The sequence below is a fragment of the Rhinatrema bivittatum genome, chromosome 5 (genome assembly GCF_901001135.1).
Source record: "Rhinatrema bivittatum chromosome 5, aRhiBiv1.1, whole genome shotgun sequence".
In the NCBI taxonomy this organism is placed as follows: Eukaryota; Metazoa; Chordata; class Amphibia; order Gymnophiona; family Rhinatrematidae; genus Rhinatrema; species Rhinatrema bivittatum.
This window is the reverse complement of record NC_042619.1, coordinates 121,812,611-121,831,702: the sequence shown is the minus strand read 5'-3', so window position 1 is coordinate 121,831,702 and position 19,092 is coordinate 121,812,611. Positions and strand designations below refer to the sequence as shown.

The 19,092-nt window shown below is 48.5% G+C and overlaps 1 protein-coding gene across 1 annotated transcript in view; it reads left to right on the top strand.

The window, feature by feature from the left end:
* The window catches only part of FNDC3A (fibronectin type III domain containing 3A), a 1,040,529-nt gene that overhangs the window by 454,851 nt on the left and 566,586 nt on the right, over positions 1 to 19,092 (top strand). The window contains 1 exon segment of the mRNA XM_029602861.1: positions 5,384 to 5,442. Coding sequence (XP_029458721.1) covers positions 5,384 to 5,442 — 59 coding nt within the window.

Sequence of the window (19,092 nt, the reverse complement as noted above, 5' to 3'; positions counted from 1 at the left end):
TGGACGCCATTCTGAAACAAGCCTTCGAGGTGGCAGCCATGTCCCTACGAATCGCGACCTGCTGCACTGTAGTGACGCGTTCCTGTTTATCACAAGCCAGGAACAACACCCCGGGAGAAGAAATGGAATCAGCTCTCTCGTTCCTCACTGACGCTGCCTCCGATTTAGTTCGTACGGCAGCCAAGGGAGTGTCATCCTCAGTGGCAGCCAGGAGACAGCTCTGGCTACGAAATTGGTCAGCCGACTCCTCCATGACGCGCCTTACAAGAATGCCCTTTAAGGGATCCCTCCTGTTCAGCAGCGACCTCGAGAAACTGGCTAACAAATGGGGCGTCTCTCCATTACCCCGTCTACCAGAAGACAAGTCAAGGAGGAACCAGCGCCCTTTTCCTAGGCCATCCAGAGGTAGAAGCTCTCAACGCTTCAACCCCTACAGGACTGGCTACCAAGCACCTCGTTCTCAGACCAGGAACCAGTCCTTTCGGACCAGGCACAACAAGATGGGAACCGGCTCGGGTTCGGGTCCCGGCCGCACCCTACAATGAGAATCAGCTGACCCATCTGGGGGAAGAAGCCATAGGGGGCAGGCTAACCCTATTCTACCGCAGATGGGTCGAGATTACTTCGGACCAGTGGGTCCTCGCCATCATCCGAGAAGGGTATTACCTGGACTTCCTTCATCCCCCTCCGGACAAGTTTGTGGAATCTCCTTGTCCACTCCTCAAGAGGGCGGCACTGGAAGCTACCTTGTGGAGGCTCCTGTCCCTAAAAGCCATAATCCCAGTGCCTGCATGGGAGATACATTCTGGGCATTACTCCATTTATTTCATCGTACCCAAGAAGGGGGGCACCTTCAGACCCGTCCTGGACCTCAAGTCAGTCAACCGGCACTTAAGGTCCCAGGATTTCGCATGGAAACTCTGCGGTCAGTCCGAAGTGCAATACAGCCAGGGGAGTATCTCACATCCCTGGATCTGTCAGAGGCCTACTTGCATATCCCAAGCCATCGGGATCACCAGCGCTACTTACGCTTCGAAGACCTGAAACAACACTTTCAGTTCCGGGCTTTATCCTTCGGGTTAGCCACCACGCCGCGGACCTTTACCAAGGTAATAGTAGTGGTGGCGGCGTCACTCAGGAAGGAAGGAATTCTCGTCCATCCCTACCTAGACGATTGGCTGATCAGAGCAAAGTCACCGGAGGAGAGCCACCGGGCAACCAACAGAGTTATATCTCTTCTGGAAAGCCTAGGATGGGTAGTCAACACATACAAGAGTTCCCTACAGCCTTCGCAGTCGCTGGAATACCTAGGAGTCCGATTCGACACCCAGGGAGACAAAGTCAACCTGACCTCCAAGAGGAGATCAAAACTCCTCTGCTGAGCACCACCCGGCCCACAGCTTGGGATTACCTACAGGTCCTCGGCCTAATGGCGTCCACTCTGGAAGTGGTACCATGGGCACGGGCTCATATGAGACCGTTACAACGCGCACCCTCCTATCTCTGTGGAGCCCACGATTACAGAACTACATCAGTTACGGTGGTGGCTGCAGCCCGGCCACACGAGCCGGGGGTCAAAAATGTCCTCCCCAACCTGGACCCTGCTCACTACAGATGCCAGCCTGAGCGGCTGGGGAGCACACTGCGAAGAGCTAACCGCCCAAGGGCGGTGGAACAGAGAAGAGTTGGGGTGGAACATCAACCGACTAGAGGCACGGGCAGTCAGATTAGCTTGCCTGCGATTTCCACACAGACTTCGAAACAGAGCAGTCAGAGTGATGTCGGACAATGCCACCACGGTGGCATACATCAACCGACAGGGCGGAACCAGAAGCCGACAGGTATCCTTGGAAACAGCCCCCCTGATGGCTTGGGCGGAAGCAAATCTCCAGGACATCTCAGCTGTCCACATCGCTGGGAAGGACAACATGGCAGACTTCCTCAGCAGAGAAAGCCTAAACCCGGGGGAATGGCAGCTGTCATCCACGGCCTTCCAGATGATTGTGGATCAGTGGGGGACTCCGGGCATGGACCTACTAGTGGACAGGTCCAACACTCAAGTACCCAGATACTTCAGTCGCAGGCGAGATCCTCTATCCCACGGGATCGACGCCCTGGTGCAGCCATGGCCTCAGGGGATCCTGCTATATGCCTTTCCCCCATGGCCCCTGCTGGGCGCCATTATACACAAGATTCAGCGGCACAGAGGCCTAGTTCTTCTGGTGGCCCCGGACTGGCCAAGAAGATCCTGGTACGCAGACATGAGAAGACTACTGGCAGGGGATCCTCTACCCCTGCCCCCTCACAGGGACCTGCTGCGACAAGGTCCCATCCTCCACGAGAATCCAGCTTAATTCTCTCTTACGGTCTGGCCATTGAGAGGGCTAGACTGAAGAAAAGGGGATACTCGGGGCCGGTAATAGATACGCTCCTTCGAGCATGCAAGTTCTCCACAACACTAGCTTATATAATGATCTGGAGAGTATTTGAAGCCTGGTGCGAAACTCGCAGCACCAATCCACATGCCGCTAAAATCCCCATCATTTTGGATTTAAGAACATAAGAAAATGCCATACTGGGTCAGACCAAGGGTCCATCAAGCCCAGCATCCTGTTTCCAACAGTGGCCAATCCAGGCCATAAGAACCTGGCAAGTACCCAAAAACTAAGTCTATTCCATGTAACCAATGCTAATGGCAGTGGCTATTCTCTAGAACTTAATAGCAGATAATGGACTTCTCCTCCAAGAACTTATCCAATCCTTTTTTAAACACAGCTATATTAACTGCACTAACCACATCCTCTGACAACAAATTCCAGAGTTTAATTGTGCGCTGAGTAAAAAAGAACTTTCTCCGATTAGTTTTAAATGTGCCTCATGCTAACTTCATGGAGTGCCCCCTAGTCTTTCTACTATCTGAAAGAGTAAATAACCGATTCACATCTACCCATTCTAGACCTCTCATGATTTTAAACATCTCTGTCATATCCCCCCTCAGTCGTCTCTTCTCCAAGCTGAAAAGTCCTTACCTCTTTAGTCTTTCTTCATAGGGGAGTTGTTCCATTCCCCTTATCATTTTGGAGGCCCTTCTCTGTACCTTCTTCATCACAATTATATCTTTTTTGAGATGCGGCGACCAGAATTGTACACAGTATTCAAGGTGTGGTCTCACCATGGAGCGATACAGAGGCATCATGACATTTTCCGTTTTATTTACCATTCCCTTTCTAATAATTCCCAACATTCTGTTTGCTTTTTTGACTGCCGCAGCACACTGTACCGACTATTTCAATGTGTTATCCACTATGACACCTAGATCTCTTTCTTGGGTTGTAGCACCTAATATGGAACCCAACATTGTGTAATTATAGCATGGGTTATTTTTCCCTATATGCATCACCTTGCACTTATCCACATTAAATTTCATCTGCCATTTGGATGCCCAATTTTCCAGTCTCACAAGGTCTTCCTGCAATTTATCACAATCTGCTTGTGATTTAACTACTCTGAACAATTTTGTATCATCTGCAAATTTGATTATCTCACTCGTCATATTTCTTTCCAGATCATTTATAAATATATTGAAAAGTAAGGGTCCCAATACAGATCCCTGAGGCACTCCACTGTCCACTCCCTTCCACTGAGAAAATTGCCCATTTAATCCTACTCTCTGTTTCCTGTCTTTTAGCTGCGATCCGTTTCTCAGAATCACCCCAGGGGCTATCCATCTTCGCACGGTTCCTTCCTTCTTACCCAAAGTAGTCTCACACTTCCACCTCAACCAAACCATATCCTTGCCAAGATGGGCTTCAGAAGGGTCTGTCCCTCAATTCAATCAAGGTTCAGGTGGCAGCGCTATCCTGCTACGGCCCCAGGTGTGACGGCAACAGCATTGCCAACACACCCAGATGTTTCACGTTTTCTGAAAGGAGTCAAACACATTCACCCGCCACTGAAATGGCCAGTGCCCCTGTGGAATCTCAACCTAGTTTTGGAATTCCTAGCGGGACCCACCTTCAGACCCCTCCGAGGCCTGTCCCTCCGTTTGTTAACCTTGAAGATGGTGTTCTTGCTGGCCGTATGCTCAGCATGCCGCATCTCGGAGCTACAAGCGCTGTCCTGCCGAGATCCGTTTCTCAGAATCACCCCAGGGGCTATCCATCTTCTCACGGTTCCTTCCTTCTTACCCAAAGTAGTCTCACACTTCCACCTCAACCAAACCATATCCTTGCCAACCATGGAAGGGTTGAAGAAATCGGAAGCGGGTCGAATACTGCGTCATCTCGACATCGACAGGCTGCTGTCCAGATACCTGGAAATGTCGGAAACAGTACGAAAGACGGACCACCTGTTTGTTCTTCACAGTGGGAAGAGGCAAGGAGAAGCGGCCTCACGGGCGACTATTGCTCACTGGATCAAAGAAGTTATCAAGGCGGCCTACGTAGAAGCGGGAAAACCACCACCTCTACGAGTCAAGGCTCACTCTACCAGAGCACAAGCGGCCTCCTTTGCAGAAACTAGGATGCTGTTGCCTGCAGAGATATGTAGAGCGGCAACGTGGTCCTCCATCCATACCTTCTCCAGATTCTACCGTCTGGACGTCCAGGCCAGGGAGGACACAGCATTTGCAAGGGCAATCCTAAACGGACCTCGGGCAGCCTCCTACCCAGTCCAGGAGTAGCTTTTGTACATCCCATTCGTTCTGAGTCCATCTGCTACACGCTAGGAAATGGAGAGATTACTTACCTGATAATCTCGTTTTCCTTAGTGTAGGCAGATGGACTCAGCATCCCGCCCGGCTGCCAATATATATGGGGATTCACCGTTTCAAGGTAAGCCATGTTTCCTTACATAGGGCATCCACCCTGCCGGGTGGAGACGCCTTCCGGTTGAGAACACTGGCGGTCTCCAGCTACTGTCAATCGGTCAGGTTAATCATGTTCAGTTAATCAATTGGTCAGTCACACATATATCCATAATGCTTTTGCAAGGAAGATTACTGAGCTTCTGCACTTCCTGCAGGGGTATATGTACTACGTGCTGACGTCAGATCCATCTCCAACTGCTAGCACGAGCACACTATACCCATTCGTTCTGAGTCCATCCGCCTACACTAAGGAAAACGAGATTATCAGGTAAGTAATCTCTCCATTGAGTGAAAATGGCTTCAAATCCCTTACAAGGCCGATGCAATAAGATGTGCGGGAGAGCCGGCGCTCCGAGTCATGCGCCCGTTCTCCTAACGTCCGCCCAGTGATCTATAAATGTAACATAATTTTATTATTTATTCTGATGGAAGTAGAGTGTGCAGAGTTATTTGAAGTACAAAAAGATGTATATACAAAAAGACCCTAAAATCTAAAAAGTTGTTTTTCTTTTAAAGAAAAAGATGAAGAAACAAAAGCACTTGAAGCACTTCTTTCAAATCTTTCAAAGCCAGAGGTAAGTAGAATTTTTCTCTTGTTAAAATCATGTTAAGAAATTCAGATTTACTAACAGTAATTCTTTTTAAAGGTGGTATTCTATTGATAAGTGCTTATTCAGTTCCAAGGACTTTCAGCAAGAGAAATAAATTTGGAATTGTTAGCAAAACGTTTGGCAGGCATATTCACTTATTTCTAGAAAAAGTAGTCATAAACTTGCTCGCTTACAATGCATTCACACTGAATCTCCTCATTACTTAAAGTTTCTTCTTTCTTCCTGCACCTTTCTTTGTAAGCTCCATTCAACAGGCATGTTGCTCTTATCTGTGCCATTCTCCATTGCCAACTCCCAACTCTACGCTTTCCAAATTGCTGTGCCATATGCATGGAATAAACTTCTTGACTGAGTGCATCATGCTCCCTCTGTAGCCATATTCAATTCCAGTCTATAAACTTAACTTTTTGAGACTGCTTTTAAATCCTAAGCACTTCTGTGCAAGAAATAAACTTTCCACAGAGTTGTTTGTCATGTCATTTGTCTTGATTAAATTATAAACTCCATGGAGAAGGGAGTGTTTTTTTGTATTGTCTGTATACATCTGCCTATATCTAGTATGCTTTTAATAAAAAGTTGAAGTAGTAGTATTAGTAAAAAAACAGTCTTTCCCAAACATATCTTCTGCAGCCTGATCTAAAGCTCTCAAACTGCCATTTTCCCCAACATTGAAATTTCACACCTCTGTGTTTTTTCTGATATTCCTGGGAAAGAGACAAAATCATTTTTAGCAAGCAGCTTGTGTCCAAGAGAAATCAAAATGCTGCCAACTAGATCTACTCTACATCTCAAACTCTACATCTCAAAACCAATTGCAGAAATTATCAACACATCCCTTTCTCAAGGTTTAGTTCCTAACCAGTTAAAATTGGCAATACTGAAACCATTACTAAAGAAACCAAACGCTTGCCCATCAGACCCAGCTAATTTTAGACCCATCGCAAACTTACCACTTATCGCCAAACTGATGGAAAAAATTGTCAACAAGCAACTGTCAGATTATTTGGAAGATCATAACATTCTATCCCCAGCTCAATATGGATTCCGAAAACGCCTAAACACCGAATCTCTCTTACTATCTCTCACTGACACAATCCTCGTTAATCTGGAGAATAAACAATCTTACCTGCTTATTCTTCTGGATCTTTCCGCTGCATTTGATACGGTAAAACACTCCACTCTAATAGACCAACTAGCCAACATAGGGATCAAAGGCACAGCCCTTAGATGGTTCCATTCCTTCTTAAGCAACAGATTCTACAAAGTAAGAATAAACAACAAAGAATCGCATCCAATCTTGACAGAGCAAGGAGTCCCACAAGGATCATCACTTTCACCTACCCTCTTCAACATCTACCTCCTCCCTCTCTGCCATCTACTCTCAAACCTTAAGCTCACCCATTACCTCTACGCAGACGACATACAAATCCTCCTTCCGATTACAGAATCCCTTCAAAAAACCATCACGTACTGAAACGAATGCCTACAGCCCATCAAAAACCTACTCTGAAGCCTCAACTTAGTATTGAATGCTAATAAAACCGAAATGCTCATTGTCTCCCAGGATCCACGCACAATCTCGTCCAGCCTTTCTCTACCAAACACAAACAACTCATTCTCATCTGACATCAGGGACCTTGGAGCATGGCTTGATAATCATCTAAACCTAAAAAAGTTCGTAAACAATACCACAAAGGACTGCTTTTACAAACTGCAAGTCCTCAAAAAACTTAAACCCCTCCTTCACTTCTCCGACTTCAGGCTAGTACTACAATCCATCATTCTTTCTAAGCTCGACTACTGCAACTCCTTGCTACTAGGTATACCCGCCAACACTATCAAACCATTACAGATGGTTCAGAATTCAGCGGCTAGAATTCTAACTAGCACTAACAAAAAAGATCATATCACCCCAATCCTTCGGAACTTACATTGGCTCCCCATTAAACAAAGGATACTCTATAAGGTACTCACTATCATCCACAAAGCGACAAACAAACTAGCTCCCATCACATTAAGCTCTCAACTACAACCACACACTTCCTCCAGACCAATCAGAAGCGCATACAGAGGAACACTGCATGCTCCACAAATAAAATCATCATTGAGCAAACGAGCGCTATCTTCAGCAGGCCCACACCAGTGGAATACGCTTCCCCCAGATCTTAGACTAGAACCCAGTCATCAAGAATTCAAAAAAAAACTGAAGACATTTCTCTTCCAACAAGCTTTCCCAGACGATTAATCTTACTGTGACGGACAGACTTCCGAATTTCAAAGTAGCCTAATTACCCTAATTATGGACACTGTATCAAGTACTAATTTTAAGAATCTGCAACTGGACAATTACCTTTGATATTAAGTTGGAGGGTGCACAGAAAAGCAGTTTTTACTGCTTTTCTGTGCACTTTCCCAGTGGTTTGACAGCCGACGCTCAATTTTGCTGGCATCGGTTCTCGAGCCCGCTGACAGCCATGGGCTCGGAAACCGGACGCCGGCAAAATTGAGCGTCCAGTTTTCGACCCGACAGCCGCTGGCCGACTTCCAATTTTTTATTTTTTTTTTAAACTTTTTTTACTCTTCTGGACCTCCGACTTAATATCGCCATGATATTAAGTTGGAGGGTGCACAGAAAAGCAGTTTTTACTGCTTTTCTGTGCACTTTCCCAGTGCTGGAAGAAATTAGCGCCTACCTTTGGGTAGGCGCTAATTTCTGAAAGTAAAATGTGCGGCTTGGCTGCATATTTTACTTTCTGAATCGCGTGCGAATACCTAATTGGGCCATCAACATGCATTTGCATGTTGAGGGCGCTATTAGGTTCAGCGGGGTGGACGCGCGTTTTCCGCCCCTTACTGAATAAGGGGTAAGGGAAAACGCGTGTCTAATGGCAGGTTAACAGTGCGCTCCGTCGGAGCGCACTGTACTGTATCGGCCTGATAGAAAGTAGCATTCCTCATCGCATTTGCCTCACCTATGAAAGTCAGGAAGCTCCAGGCTCATGTCTGCGATACACCATACAATAAAAGAGCCTTCACATTCTATAAGAGGTTGTAGGCAGGTTGGGGGGTGCAGGGATCTGTCTGCCAGAAGACACTGCTAGCTGCCTACCACCTTCCTTGCAATCCTAAGTCAGGTAAAAGACAATGTGAATTCTCCTTAGAAATAGACTTTTATTTATCAGATTTGGCAGAACATAGCATTTAGAAAATTACAACAATTCCTGTCTTTTACATCCTGGTTACTAAGCACTAGTAGTCCCTAAAGAAAGTTCTGTATCATGGGTAGTAACAAAACACGCCATAAACCTTAACCTGCTTAAGATACTAATACTTATGCCTAATTTACTTACCCCTGATTTGAACTTTCAGGCAATTCCTCTGTTCACCTCTGAAGCAGGTTCTGGCTGGAGTGCTGGAGAGCATGGGCAGGGGATAGGCTTGCTTCCTGGTTTGGCTGGCAGAGCAGGTAGGGCTGGTTTTCACCCTTCGTGATGGCAGGGAGATCTGATCGGCTTCGGACCCTCCTTTTGCTTCCAGGGACACCTCAGCACAGGTTCTTGCTCTCAGGGTTTTCTCTCCAGTTTTGCGTTCAGGAATTAGGATTCCACTTCCTCCAGCGCCCGTGGCTTTGCCTCCCTGCTACCTTTTTGGCTTTTGGGTCGCTCTGCCAGGAGGTTCTTCTTCCTCTTTCTTTTCCAATCTCCTCGTCCTTCTTGCCCTCTCTTATACTTCCCAGCTGATAAATATGCATAAGCTCATGCACACCCTCATGGGTGGAGGGTCTCTTGCCACATTGCAGGTCTTTTTCTCCCCCCCCCCCCCCCCCATTTCTTCAGTAGGGGTTGTGCCATGTTGGCAGGCCAAGCTGCGTGTCAGAGTGTCAGCACTGTCTCAGGTGCTTCCCCCCCCCCCCTTGCAAAGGTGGAATGTCCCTGACATTTGCTTAGGATCTTAAGTCGTATTGTCTTTTCTGTCTGGTTTCTTTATTTGTACAGGAACTAACAAACAGGCTCATCTGATAAGGCCTTTATTTTCCACTGATGCAAAGCAGTTTAAAGTTCAGCTGGGTAAAAGTCCTCCTCCTTCTGTAGCAGGGTCTTGGCCTGTCAGAAATTACCCTGAACATGGCTATTATAATTCATAATTTCCTGGCGTGTAGCCAGATGGACTCAGAACGAATGGGATAGTATCCGCGTGCTAGCAGTTGGAGACGGATCTGACGTCAGCACGGGGGTATATATATCCCCACAGGAAGCGTAGCAACTCAGTAATTTCTGTCTCCAAAGCAGTTTGGAGTGCCTGCACGCTAGTCGAGCGTGCTTTCCAAGACTACTTTAATCTTTTTTTTCTTTTCTTATAATTCTAGATTCTACTTTCTACTTTCTGTGAAGATATCGAGCCCCGTGCTCCTGCGGTGATACCCGAAGGTCACTCCCCCAGTTGAGCTGCCCGGGGTGATTCCCGTGATCCCCCCGGAGGTTAAGTCCTCGGTCTGGCCGAAGCGCGGCAGGGACACAGCCCCCGGGCGAGGTTCGGGTGAGGCTCACGAGGCGCCTCGGTCCCGGCGTGAACGAGGCAGCGGGTGCATATCCTCCAACGCGGTGGTGAAGGTAGTTGCCCGCTCTCCCCGCAGCTGGAGACCGCCTGGGTTCCAGCCGAGAAGCACCGAGATTCAGGTGAGGCGTACATCTCGTTTTTCGGGTCTCCGAAGGAACAGAGGATCGGTGGCGTGGCACGCCAAGGAGGGCGCCATTTTGTGGGCCTCGTTCAGGTAGGGCGCCGGTAATCGGCGCAGGTTTATTCCTCCTTGTGCGTCTATGGCCTTATCATTGTGAGCATTTCCACTGAGTGTGTATTGCTAACCGCCGGTTACTGAAAGGTATTGCTACCCCGCCAGTTGCTGAGAGCATATTGAATGCTATTGAGCGTATATTGCTGACCGCATAGTGCTGACTGCCTATTGAAAGCTATTGAGCGTGTATTGCTAACCGCATATTGCTGAATGCCTATTGAATGCTATTGAGCATATAGTGCTGACCGCATATTGCTGAATGCCTATTGAAAGCTATTGAGCGTGTATTGCTACCGCATATTGCTAAAAGCCTATTGAATGCTATTGAGCGTATATTACTGACTGCATATTGCTGAACGCCTATTGAGCGCCATAGTGCGTGTATTGCTTACGGCATATTGCTGGGTGTATATTGCATACATTTAGGCTGTTTTCTTGGCCGCCTATTGCTGAGAACATATTGCGCATATTGCTGCTGCATATTATTATTATTGTGCGCCTGTTGTATTAAGCGCCTATTGCTGCTGCATATTATTATTATTGTGCCCCTGCTGTATTAAGCGCCTATTGCTGCCGCATATTGTTATTATTGTGCGCCTGTTGTATTAAGCGCCTATTGCTGCTGCATATTGTTATTATTGTGCGCCTGTGGTATTAAGCGCCTATTGCTGCCGCATATTGTTATTGTTGTGCGCCTGTGGTATTAAGCGCCTATTGCTGCCGCATATTATTATTATTGTGCGCCTGTTGTATTAAGCGCCCATTGCTGCCGCATATTGTTATTATTGCGCGCCTGTTGTATTAAGCATTCGGCGCATATTTCTCAATGGATCAGAACGCAGCAGCGTCTTCAGCAACGGCGCCGCCTGCTTCAGGCATTAAAGCCCTTGGCCTCTGCTCTGCATGCCAGCTTAGGGCCACGCGCAGTGAAGAACCAGACTCCCTATGTGCCCAATGTGAGGAGGCCGTGGGACCCTTAGGCCAGGACCGGTCTCAGCCACGATTTGTTGACAGTTCCCCAGGGGCTACCCCGGATTTAGGGGGCAGTCTCGACCAATCTGGTATCCCGGGGGATCTTGTACCCCGGCGCTTAGAAGCTGCTTCAATTTCCTGGGTGGATCTATTTAAGGGGATTCATGGCTTGGTACAGATGCAAACTGCTTCCCGTCCAGGCCCTGTGGTTCCTGCTGTTCTGTGGTTCCTGCGGTGGCTGCGACTGCGGCGGCTGCTGCGGTGGCGGCTCCTGCGGATCCCGTTCCTGGACCCTCACGCCCTTATTGCGAGTGGGACCTCCCGCCGCTGGACAGTGATCAGTCAGACCAGGAGGTCTCACCAGATGAGTCCGAACTCCCGGACGAGGGGGACCTTCCCCCAGGGATTGAGCCATATAGAACCATGAGGTGGTTCTTCCCTAAAGAGGATCTCTCCGACCTGGTGTCTCAGTGTCTGGCAGAATTGGATATTACCGGTCCCAGTGCTTCGGTGCCCTCCGCGCAGAACCCCCCTGTTGGAAGGTCTTTGTCCTACAGCCTGCCATTTTCCATTCTTACAAGCGGCACAACAACTTATAGATTTAGAATGGGCGGCCCCAGCGGCTTCCTTCAAAGGGGGCCGGGCTCTGACGAGCATGTACCCATTGGCACCGGCTATCCAGGACCTGCTGGCATGCCCTCAGGTGGACGCCTTGATTAGCGCTGTGATCAAGCGCACTACCATTTCAGTTGAAGGGGGGACGGCCCTCAGGGAGCCTCATGACCGGCGACTGGACGCCATTCTGAAACAGACCTTTGAGGTGGCAGCTCTATCTTTGCGGATCGCAACTTGCTGCACAGTGGTGACGCGTGCCTGTTTGTCACAGATTAGAAACAACGCTCCAGCGGCAGACATGGAGTCAGCTCTTTCGTTCCTCACGGATGCTGCATCTGACCTGGTCCGGACAACAGCCAAGGGGATTTCATCCTCCGTAGCTGCCAGGAGGCAGCTCTGGATCCGGAAATGGTCAGCGGATGCGCCTTCCAAGACACGCCTCACCAGATTGCCCTTTAAGGGCTCTTTCCTATTTGGCAGCGACCTTGATAAACTGGCCAGTACATGGGGTGCCTCTCCAGTGCCCAGGCTACCGGAAGATCGGTTCAGAAGGGGCCAACGCGCCTTTCCAAGGCCCTCCAGGGGCAGGAGTTCCCAGCGCTTTGTTCCTTACAGGGGTCTCTATCAGGCACCGTGCCCTCAGGCCAGGAATCAGTCCTTTCGGACCAAGCAGCGCAAGAGGGGAGCGGGCCCGGGCTCGGGTCCCGGCCACGCCTCCCAATGAGAGTCCGCCGATTCATCTGGGGGACGGAGCCATAGGGGGCAGGTTAACACTCTTCTACCCCAGATGGGTCGAGATTACATCGGACCAGTGGGTCCTCGCCATTATCCGGGAGGGATATTATCTGGACTTTCATCATCTCCCTCTGGACAAGTTTGTGGAATCTTCATGTCCCACACACAAGAAGGTAGCATTGGAAGCTACCCTGGCGAGGCTCCTGTCCTTGAAAGCCATCATCCCAGTACCTGCCTGGGAAGTGAATTCTGGACACTATTCCATTTATTTCATGGTACCCAAGAAAGGGGGCACCTTTCGGCCTGTGCTGGACCTCAAGTCAGTCAATCTATACTTGCGGGTACCGAGGTTTCGCATGGAGACTCTGCGCTCCGTCAAGGCTGCAGTATAGCCAGGGGAATTCCTCATGGCATTAGACCTGTCAGAGGCATACCTGCATATCCCGATCCATCCGGATCATCAGCGCTACCTACGCTTCACGGTTCTGGGACGCCACTTCCAATTCCGGGCTCTGCCCTTCGGGTTGGCCACGTCACCACGGACATTCACCAAGGTGGTCGTAGTGGTAGCAGCGGCACTCAGGAGGGAAGGAATTCTGGTCCATCCCTACCTAGACGACTGGCTAATCCGGGCGAAATCTCGAGAGGAGAGCCTTCGGACGACCGACAGAGTAATCGCCCTTCTGGAAAGCTTGGGCTTGGGTGATCAACCTCAGCAAGAGCTGCCTAAAGCCTTCCCAGTCTCTGGAATACCTGGGAGTACAGTTCGACACCCGGGCGGACACAGTCAGTCTCACTACCAAGAGAAAGTTGAAACTTCAGCAGCATATCCAGTCTTTGATGGGAGCCAGTCGGCCCATAGCCTGGGATTATCTGCAGGTTCTTGGTCTCATAGCATCCACCTTGGAAGTGGTGCCTTGGGCGAGGGCCTATATGAGGCCTCTACAACACTCCCTGCTCTCTCGCTGGAGCCCCCGTCTACGGAACTATTCCACGCACCTGCATCTGCCAGCCAGAGTGCGGACCCAGTTGCGGTGGTGGTTGCAGTCCAACCACATGAGCAAGGGGTCGAAGATGTCTTCACCCATGTGGACTTTGCTCACCACAGATGCCAGCCTGAGCGGCTGGGGAGCACACTGCGAAGAACTCACCGCACAAGGGCGGTGGAACAGAGAAGAGTCAGCGTGGAACATCAACCGTCTGGAGGCCTGGGCAGTCCGATTGGCATGCCTTCGATTTGCTCACAGACTGAAGAACAGAGCAGTCAGAGTGATGTCCGACAACGCCACCACGGTGGCATACATCAACCGTCAGGGCGGAACCAGAAGCAGACAAGTATCTCTGGAGATCGCCCCACTGATGGCTTGGGCAGAGGCGAATCTGCAGGACATCTCCGCCGTCCACATTGCCGGGAAGGACAATACCACAGCAGACTTCCTCAGCAGGGAAAGCCTAAATCCGGGAGAGTGGCAGCTGTCACCCACAGCCTTCCAGATGATTGTGGATCACTGGGGGATTCTGGACATGGATTTACTGGCGGATAAGTCCAATGCTCAGGTACCCAGATACTTCAGCCGCAAGCGCGACCCGTTCTCACACGGAATCGATGCCCTGGTGCAGCCATGGCCTCCAGGGACTCTGCTATACGCCTTTCCTCCGTGGCCTCTGCTGGGCGCCATCATCCACAGGATTCAGAAACACCGGGGCCTAGTTCTTCTAGTGGCACCAGACTGGCCAAGAAGACCCTGGTATGCGGACATGAGAAGACTACTGGCAGGGGAGCCCCTTCCCCTGCCTCCTCTCCGGGATCTTCTACGTCAAGGTCCCATCCTCCACGAGGATCCAGCTCAATTCTCTCTTACGATCTGGCCCTTGAGAGGGCTAGACTGAAGAAAAGAGGTTACTCGGAGCCCAAGATTGATACACTCCTCCGAGCTCGCAAGTTTTCCACATCCCTCACCTACATTCGCATCTGGAGAGTATTCGAAGCATGGTGCGACACTCATGGCACCAATCCCCATGCGACCACAATCCCTATTGTGTTGGATTTCCTGCAGGATGGTCTTCAGAAGGGTCTCTCCCTCAGCTCCATCAAGGTTCAGGTGGCTGCGCTGTCTTGCTATGGTCCCAGGAGGGATGGCAAGACCATCGCCAAGCACCCAGATGTTTCTCGCTTCCTGCAAGGAGTCAAGCATATTCGTCCGCCACTAAAGTGGCCTGTGCCCTTATGGAACCTCAATCTTGTTTTGGATTTCCTCGCAGGATCCACCTTCAGACCCCTTCGGGGCCTGTCTCTCCGTTCTCTCACCTTGAAGATGGTGTTCTTGCTGGCTGTATGTTTGGCCCGCCGCATCTCAGAGATACAAGCATTGTCCTGCCGTGATCCATTTCTCAGAATCACTCCGGAGGCTATCCATCTTCGGACGGTCCCCTCCTTTCTACCGAAAGTGGTTTCACAGTTTCATCTTAACCAAACCATATCCTTGCCTACCACGGCGGGTTTGAAGAAATCTGAAGAAGGGCGTTTATTACGCCATCTCGACATTGGCAGAATGCTGCCCAGATATTTGGAAGTGACACAACAACTACGAAAGACGGACCATCTGTTCGTCCTGCACAGCGGGAAGAAGCAAGGTGAAGCGGCCTCACGGCCCACCATCGCCCGCTGGATTAAAGACGTTATCAGAGCAGCTTACGTAGAAGCCGGGAAGTCTCTGCCCCTACAAGTCAAGGCTCATTCTACCAGAGCACAAGCGACATCCTGGGCTGAATCCAGGATGCTGTCGCCTGAAGAAATCTGTAAAGCGGCGACGTGGTCCTCCCTCCATACCTTCTCCAGGTTCTACCGTCTGGATGTCCAGGCCAGGGAGGACTCAGCATTTGCGAGGGCGGTTCTACATGGGCCTCAGGCAGCCTCCCGCCCAGGCTGGGAGTAAAGCTTTTGTACATCCCATTCGTTCTGAGTCCATCTGGCTACACGCCAGGAAATGTTGAGATTACTTCCTGATAATCTCCTTTTCCTTAGTGTAGACAGATGGACTCAGCATCCCGCCCAGCTGCCTGTGTACATGGGTTTCACCGATTCAAGGTAAGCCATGTCTTCTGTTCCATGAGAGCGTACACTCCACCAGGTGTTAACGCCTTTCGGTTGTGAATGCTGGCGGTCTCCAGCTACTATCAATCGGTCAGGGGAATCCTGTTTTCACTTTTCACTGAGCGTCAGTACACATTTCCATAACAGCTTTTGCAAGGAAGATTACTGAGTTGCTACGCTTCCTGTGGGGATATATATACCCCCGTGCTGACGTCAGATCCATCTCCAACTGCTAGCACGCGGATACTATCCCATTCGTTCTGAGTCCATCTGTCTACACTAAGGAAAAGGAGATTATCAGGTAGTAATCTCAACAATCGTTTAGCCTTTCTCCATAAGGGAGCTTTTGCATTTATCATTTCTGTTGTCCTTCTCTGTACCTTTTCTGTGTCTGCTTTGCCTTTTTTGAGATGATGCAACCAAAAATGCATACAATATTCAAGGCATATATATTAAACTTGCTATATTAGGAATTCTCATTAGGTAAACAAGTCATCCTTCATAAGATACCAATGTATTTCTAATATAGCAAGTTTAATATATATGTGTTTCTAATACATGCTATATATTTGGGTCTTGTTTTGAAGTGTATTTACAATATTCAAAGTGTATTTGCACCATGGATCTATGCAAAGTCATGATATTGTCAGTTTATTTTCTATTTCTTTCCAGATAATTCCTGACATTCTGTTTTCTTTTTTGATCGCCGCAGCACACTGAGCCAAGGATTTCAAGTTATTGTCCACAAGGACTCCGATGTCCTTTTCCTGGGTGGTGATTCCAAACGCAGAATCCAGGATAGTGTACCTGTAATTGGGATTATTTTTCCCTATGTGTATTGCTTTGCACTTGTCCACATTAAATTGCTTCTGCCATTTAGAAGCCCAGTCTCCTAGTCTCAGATGGTCCTTCTGCAGTTCTTCACAATCCACTGCTGTTTTAATGACTTAAAACAATTTTGTCATCTGCAAATTTGGTCACCTCATTGTTCCTTTCTCCAGATCATTTATGAATATTTTAAATAGCACAGGTCCCAGTACAGACTCCTGGGGTACACTAATAATGACCTTTCTCCATTCAGAAAACTGAACATTTAGTTCTGTCCTCCGTTTCCTGTCTTTTATCCAGTTACCAAGCTACAATAGGACACTGCCTCCAATCCCATGAACATCCAATTTTCTGAGGAGTCTTTCATGAGGGATTTTGTCAGTTGCTTTCTTGAAAATCCAAAACACAGTATCAACCAGCTCACCTTTGTCTGCAAGTTTATTTACACCCTCCAACAAATCTAGTAAATTGGTAAGGCAAGACTTCTCTTTGCAAAACACATGTTGACTGTCCACTTTCTAAAGTGGTAAAAACCTAAATAAAAGCTTTTTAAAGTATATTTGAAGCAAGAAGCCTGTGAGGGAGCTGGTGGAACCACTAGATGCCCAAGGGGTAAAAGGGGTGCTCAGGGAAGACCATGCCATTGCAGAAAAACTAATTGAATTCTTTGCTTCAGTCTTTACTCAGCAAGGGTATCAGGGAGAAACCTGTCTAGGTGTGTCCCAAAGACAGGGTTGAGAACCACTGGACTTAGAGGGTGGCTATTGTAACATCTATTTTTTAAAAGGCTTCAGGATTGATCTGGAAAACTACAGACTGGTGAGCTTGATGTCTGTGCCAGGCAAAATAATAGAAGCTTTTCTGAAGACCAGAATTACTGGCCATCTGGATAGTCACAGACTAATGAGGCAGTCTCAAGACGGATTTTGCAAAGGGAAATTTTGTCTTACAAATCTGTTAATTATTTTTGAAAGGGTTAATAAACATGAACAAAAGTGAGTTGGTCGATTATTGTGAATCTGGATTTTCAAGAAGCATTTGACAGTCTCTCATGAGACCTCATCAGGAAAATAGTCATGGGGTCAGAGGCAATGCCCTTTTGTGAACTGGTAATTGGTTAAAATGGAAACAGAGTAGGACTAAATGGTCATTTCTCTTAATGGAGAATGGTAAACTGGCCCATGGATCTCTACTGGTTTTTGATATCTTTATAAATGATCTGGAAAAGGGAGTAATGAGTGAGATGATCAGATTTGCAAATAACACAAGTTGATTCAAGATAGATTACAAGCTGAAGAATTGTAAGAGAACCTTGCAAGACTGAGGGATTGGGCATCTAAATGGCAGATGAAATTTAATGGCATGCATATAGGGAAGAATAATATAAACTATAAGTACACAATGCTGGGATCCACATTGTTTCATTATATCACTGCATCCAGCAGTGTATAGTAATTTTAATCATCAACCAACCTCCTCCCACCCTTTAAATTTCTTTTATGTGTGTGCGTGCAAATTTGTGATAGCTATATATCAAATCAAAAGCATTTTTTGTAACTCTTTTTTTCAAATTTTGCCATAAAATACTTTTCTTCAACTCCTCTCGTTGAATAGATGTACGCCGAATTATTGCCAAAAACGCCGACAAACTTGTTTTTTTTCAAAACTATCGAGCTGTTAAACGAAACAACTTCCCTTCAACTTATCTGTCTTAGTTGACTTTAGCCAATGTCCATGTCTCAGCAGGGCCTTGTTTCGAATCCTCGATTCTTCGTCAGGGGACACGTTGTTCTTGTCCAGTAATTGGTAATATTCGGCGTTTCCTCTCGGTTTAATCCGCCTTATGAACGGACGCCACGACCTTGGACGTCCAGCACTGCCCAGCCTGCCACCTGAGAGCTGCGCAACCTGAAGTGGCCTCCGCACTATGCCGGCAGTGCGAAGAGGCTCAGGGGGAACCTAAGTAAGGCCCCCCCCACAGCCAGTAGAGAAATCCGGATCCACCAATGATAGTACCCCGGACATCTGCATCTCCAACTTGGCACCTACTCAGGGGGGCACCTTGGGGGCCTCCACTGGATTCAATATGGACCCAGGGACCTTTTCCTGGGTGGAATTCTTCAAAGAGCTGCAAACCTTTGTCCAGGCACAATCTGTACCACCTGTGCTACAGACCCAGTCTCCAGCAGAAGACCTTCCAAGGGCCTCTCGCACCTACCCAGATGCGCCCCATCCAGGCAAAAGCTTCCCCTTAGGGGACACAGACACCTCTGGGGAAGAGTCCGACTCCCTGGAGGAAGAGGAAATTCCCTCAGGGATGGAACCATACCGAACCATGATGTGATTCTTCTCCAAAGACGAGTTACCAGCTATCGTGTCGCTGATCCTGAAGATGCTGGCTATTCCAGGCGCAAGTACCACAGCGTAGCCAAAGATGAACCTAGTTTTAGTCAGTCTCTGCCAGGCATCATGCTATTTCCCAATGCTGCAGGCCGTACAACAATTGATTGATCTGGAATGGAAGACCCCGGAGGCCAGCTTCAAAGGAGGACGGGCCCTAGAAGCCCTATACCCCTTG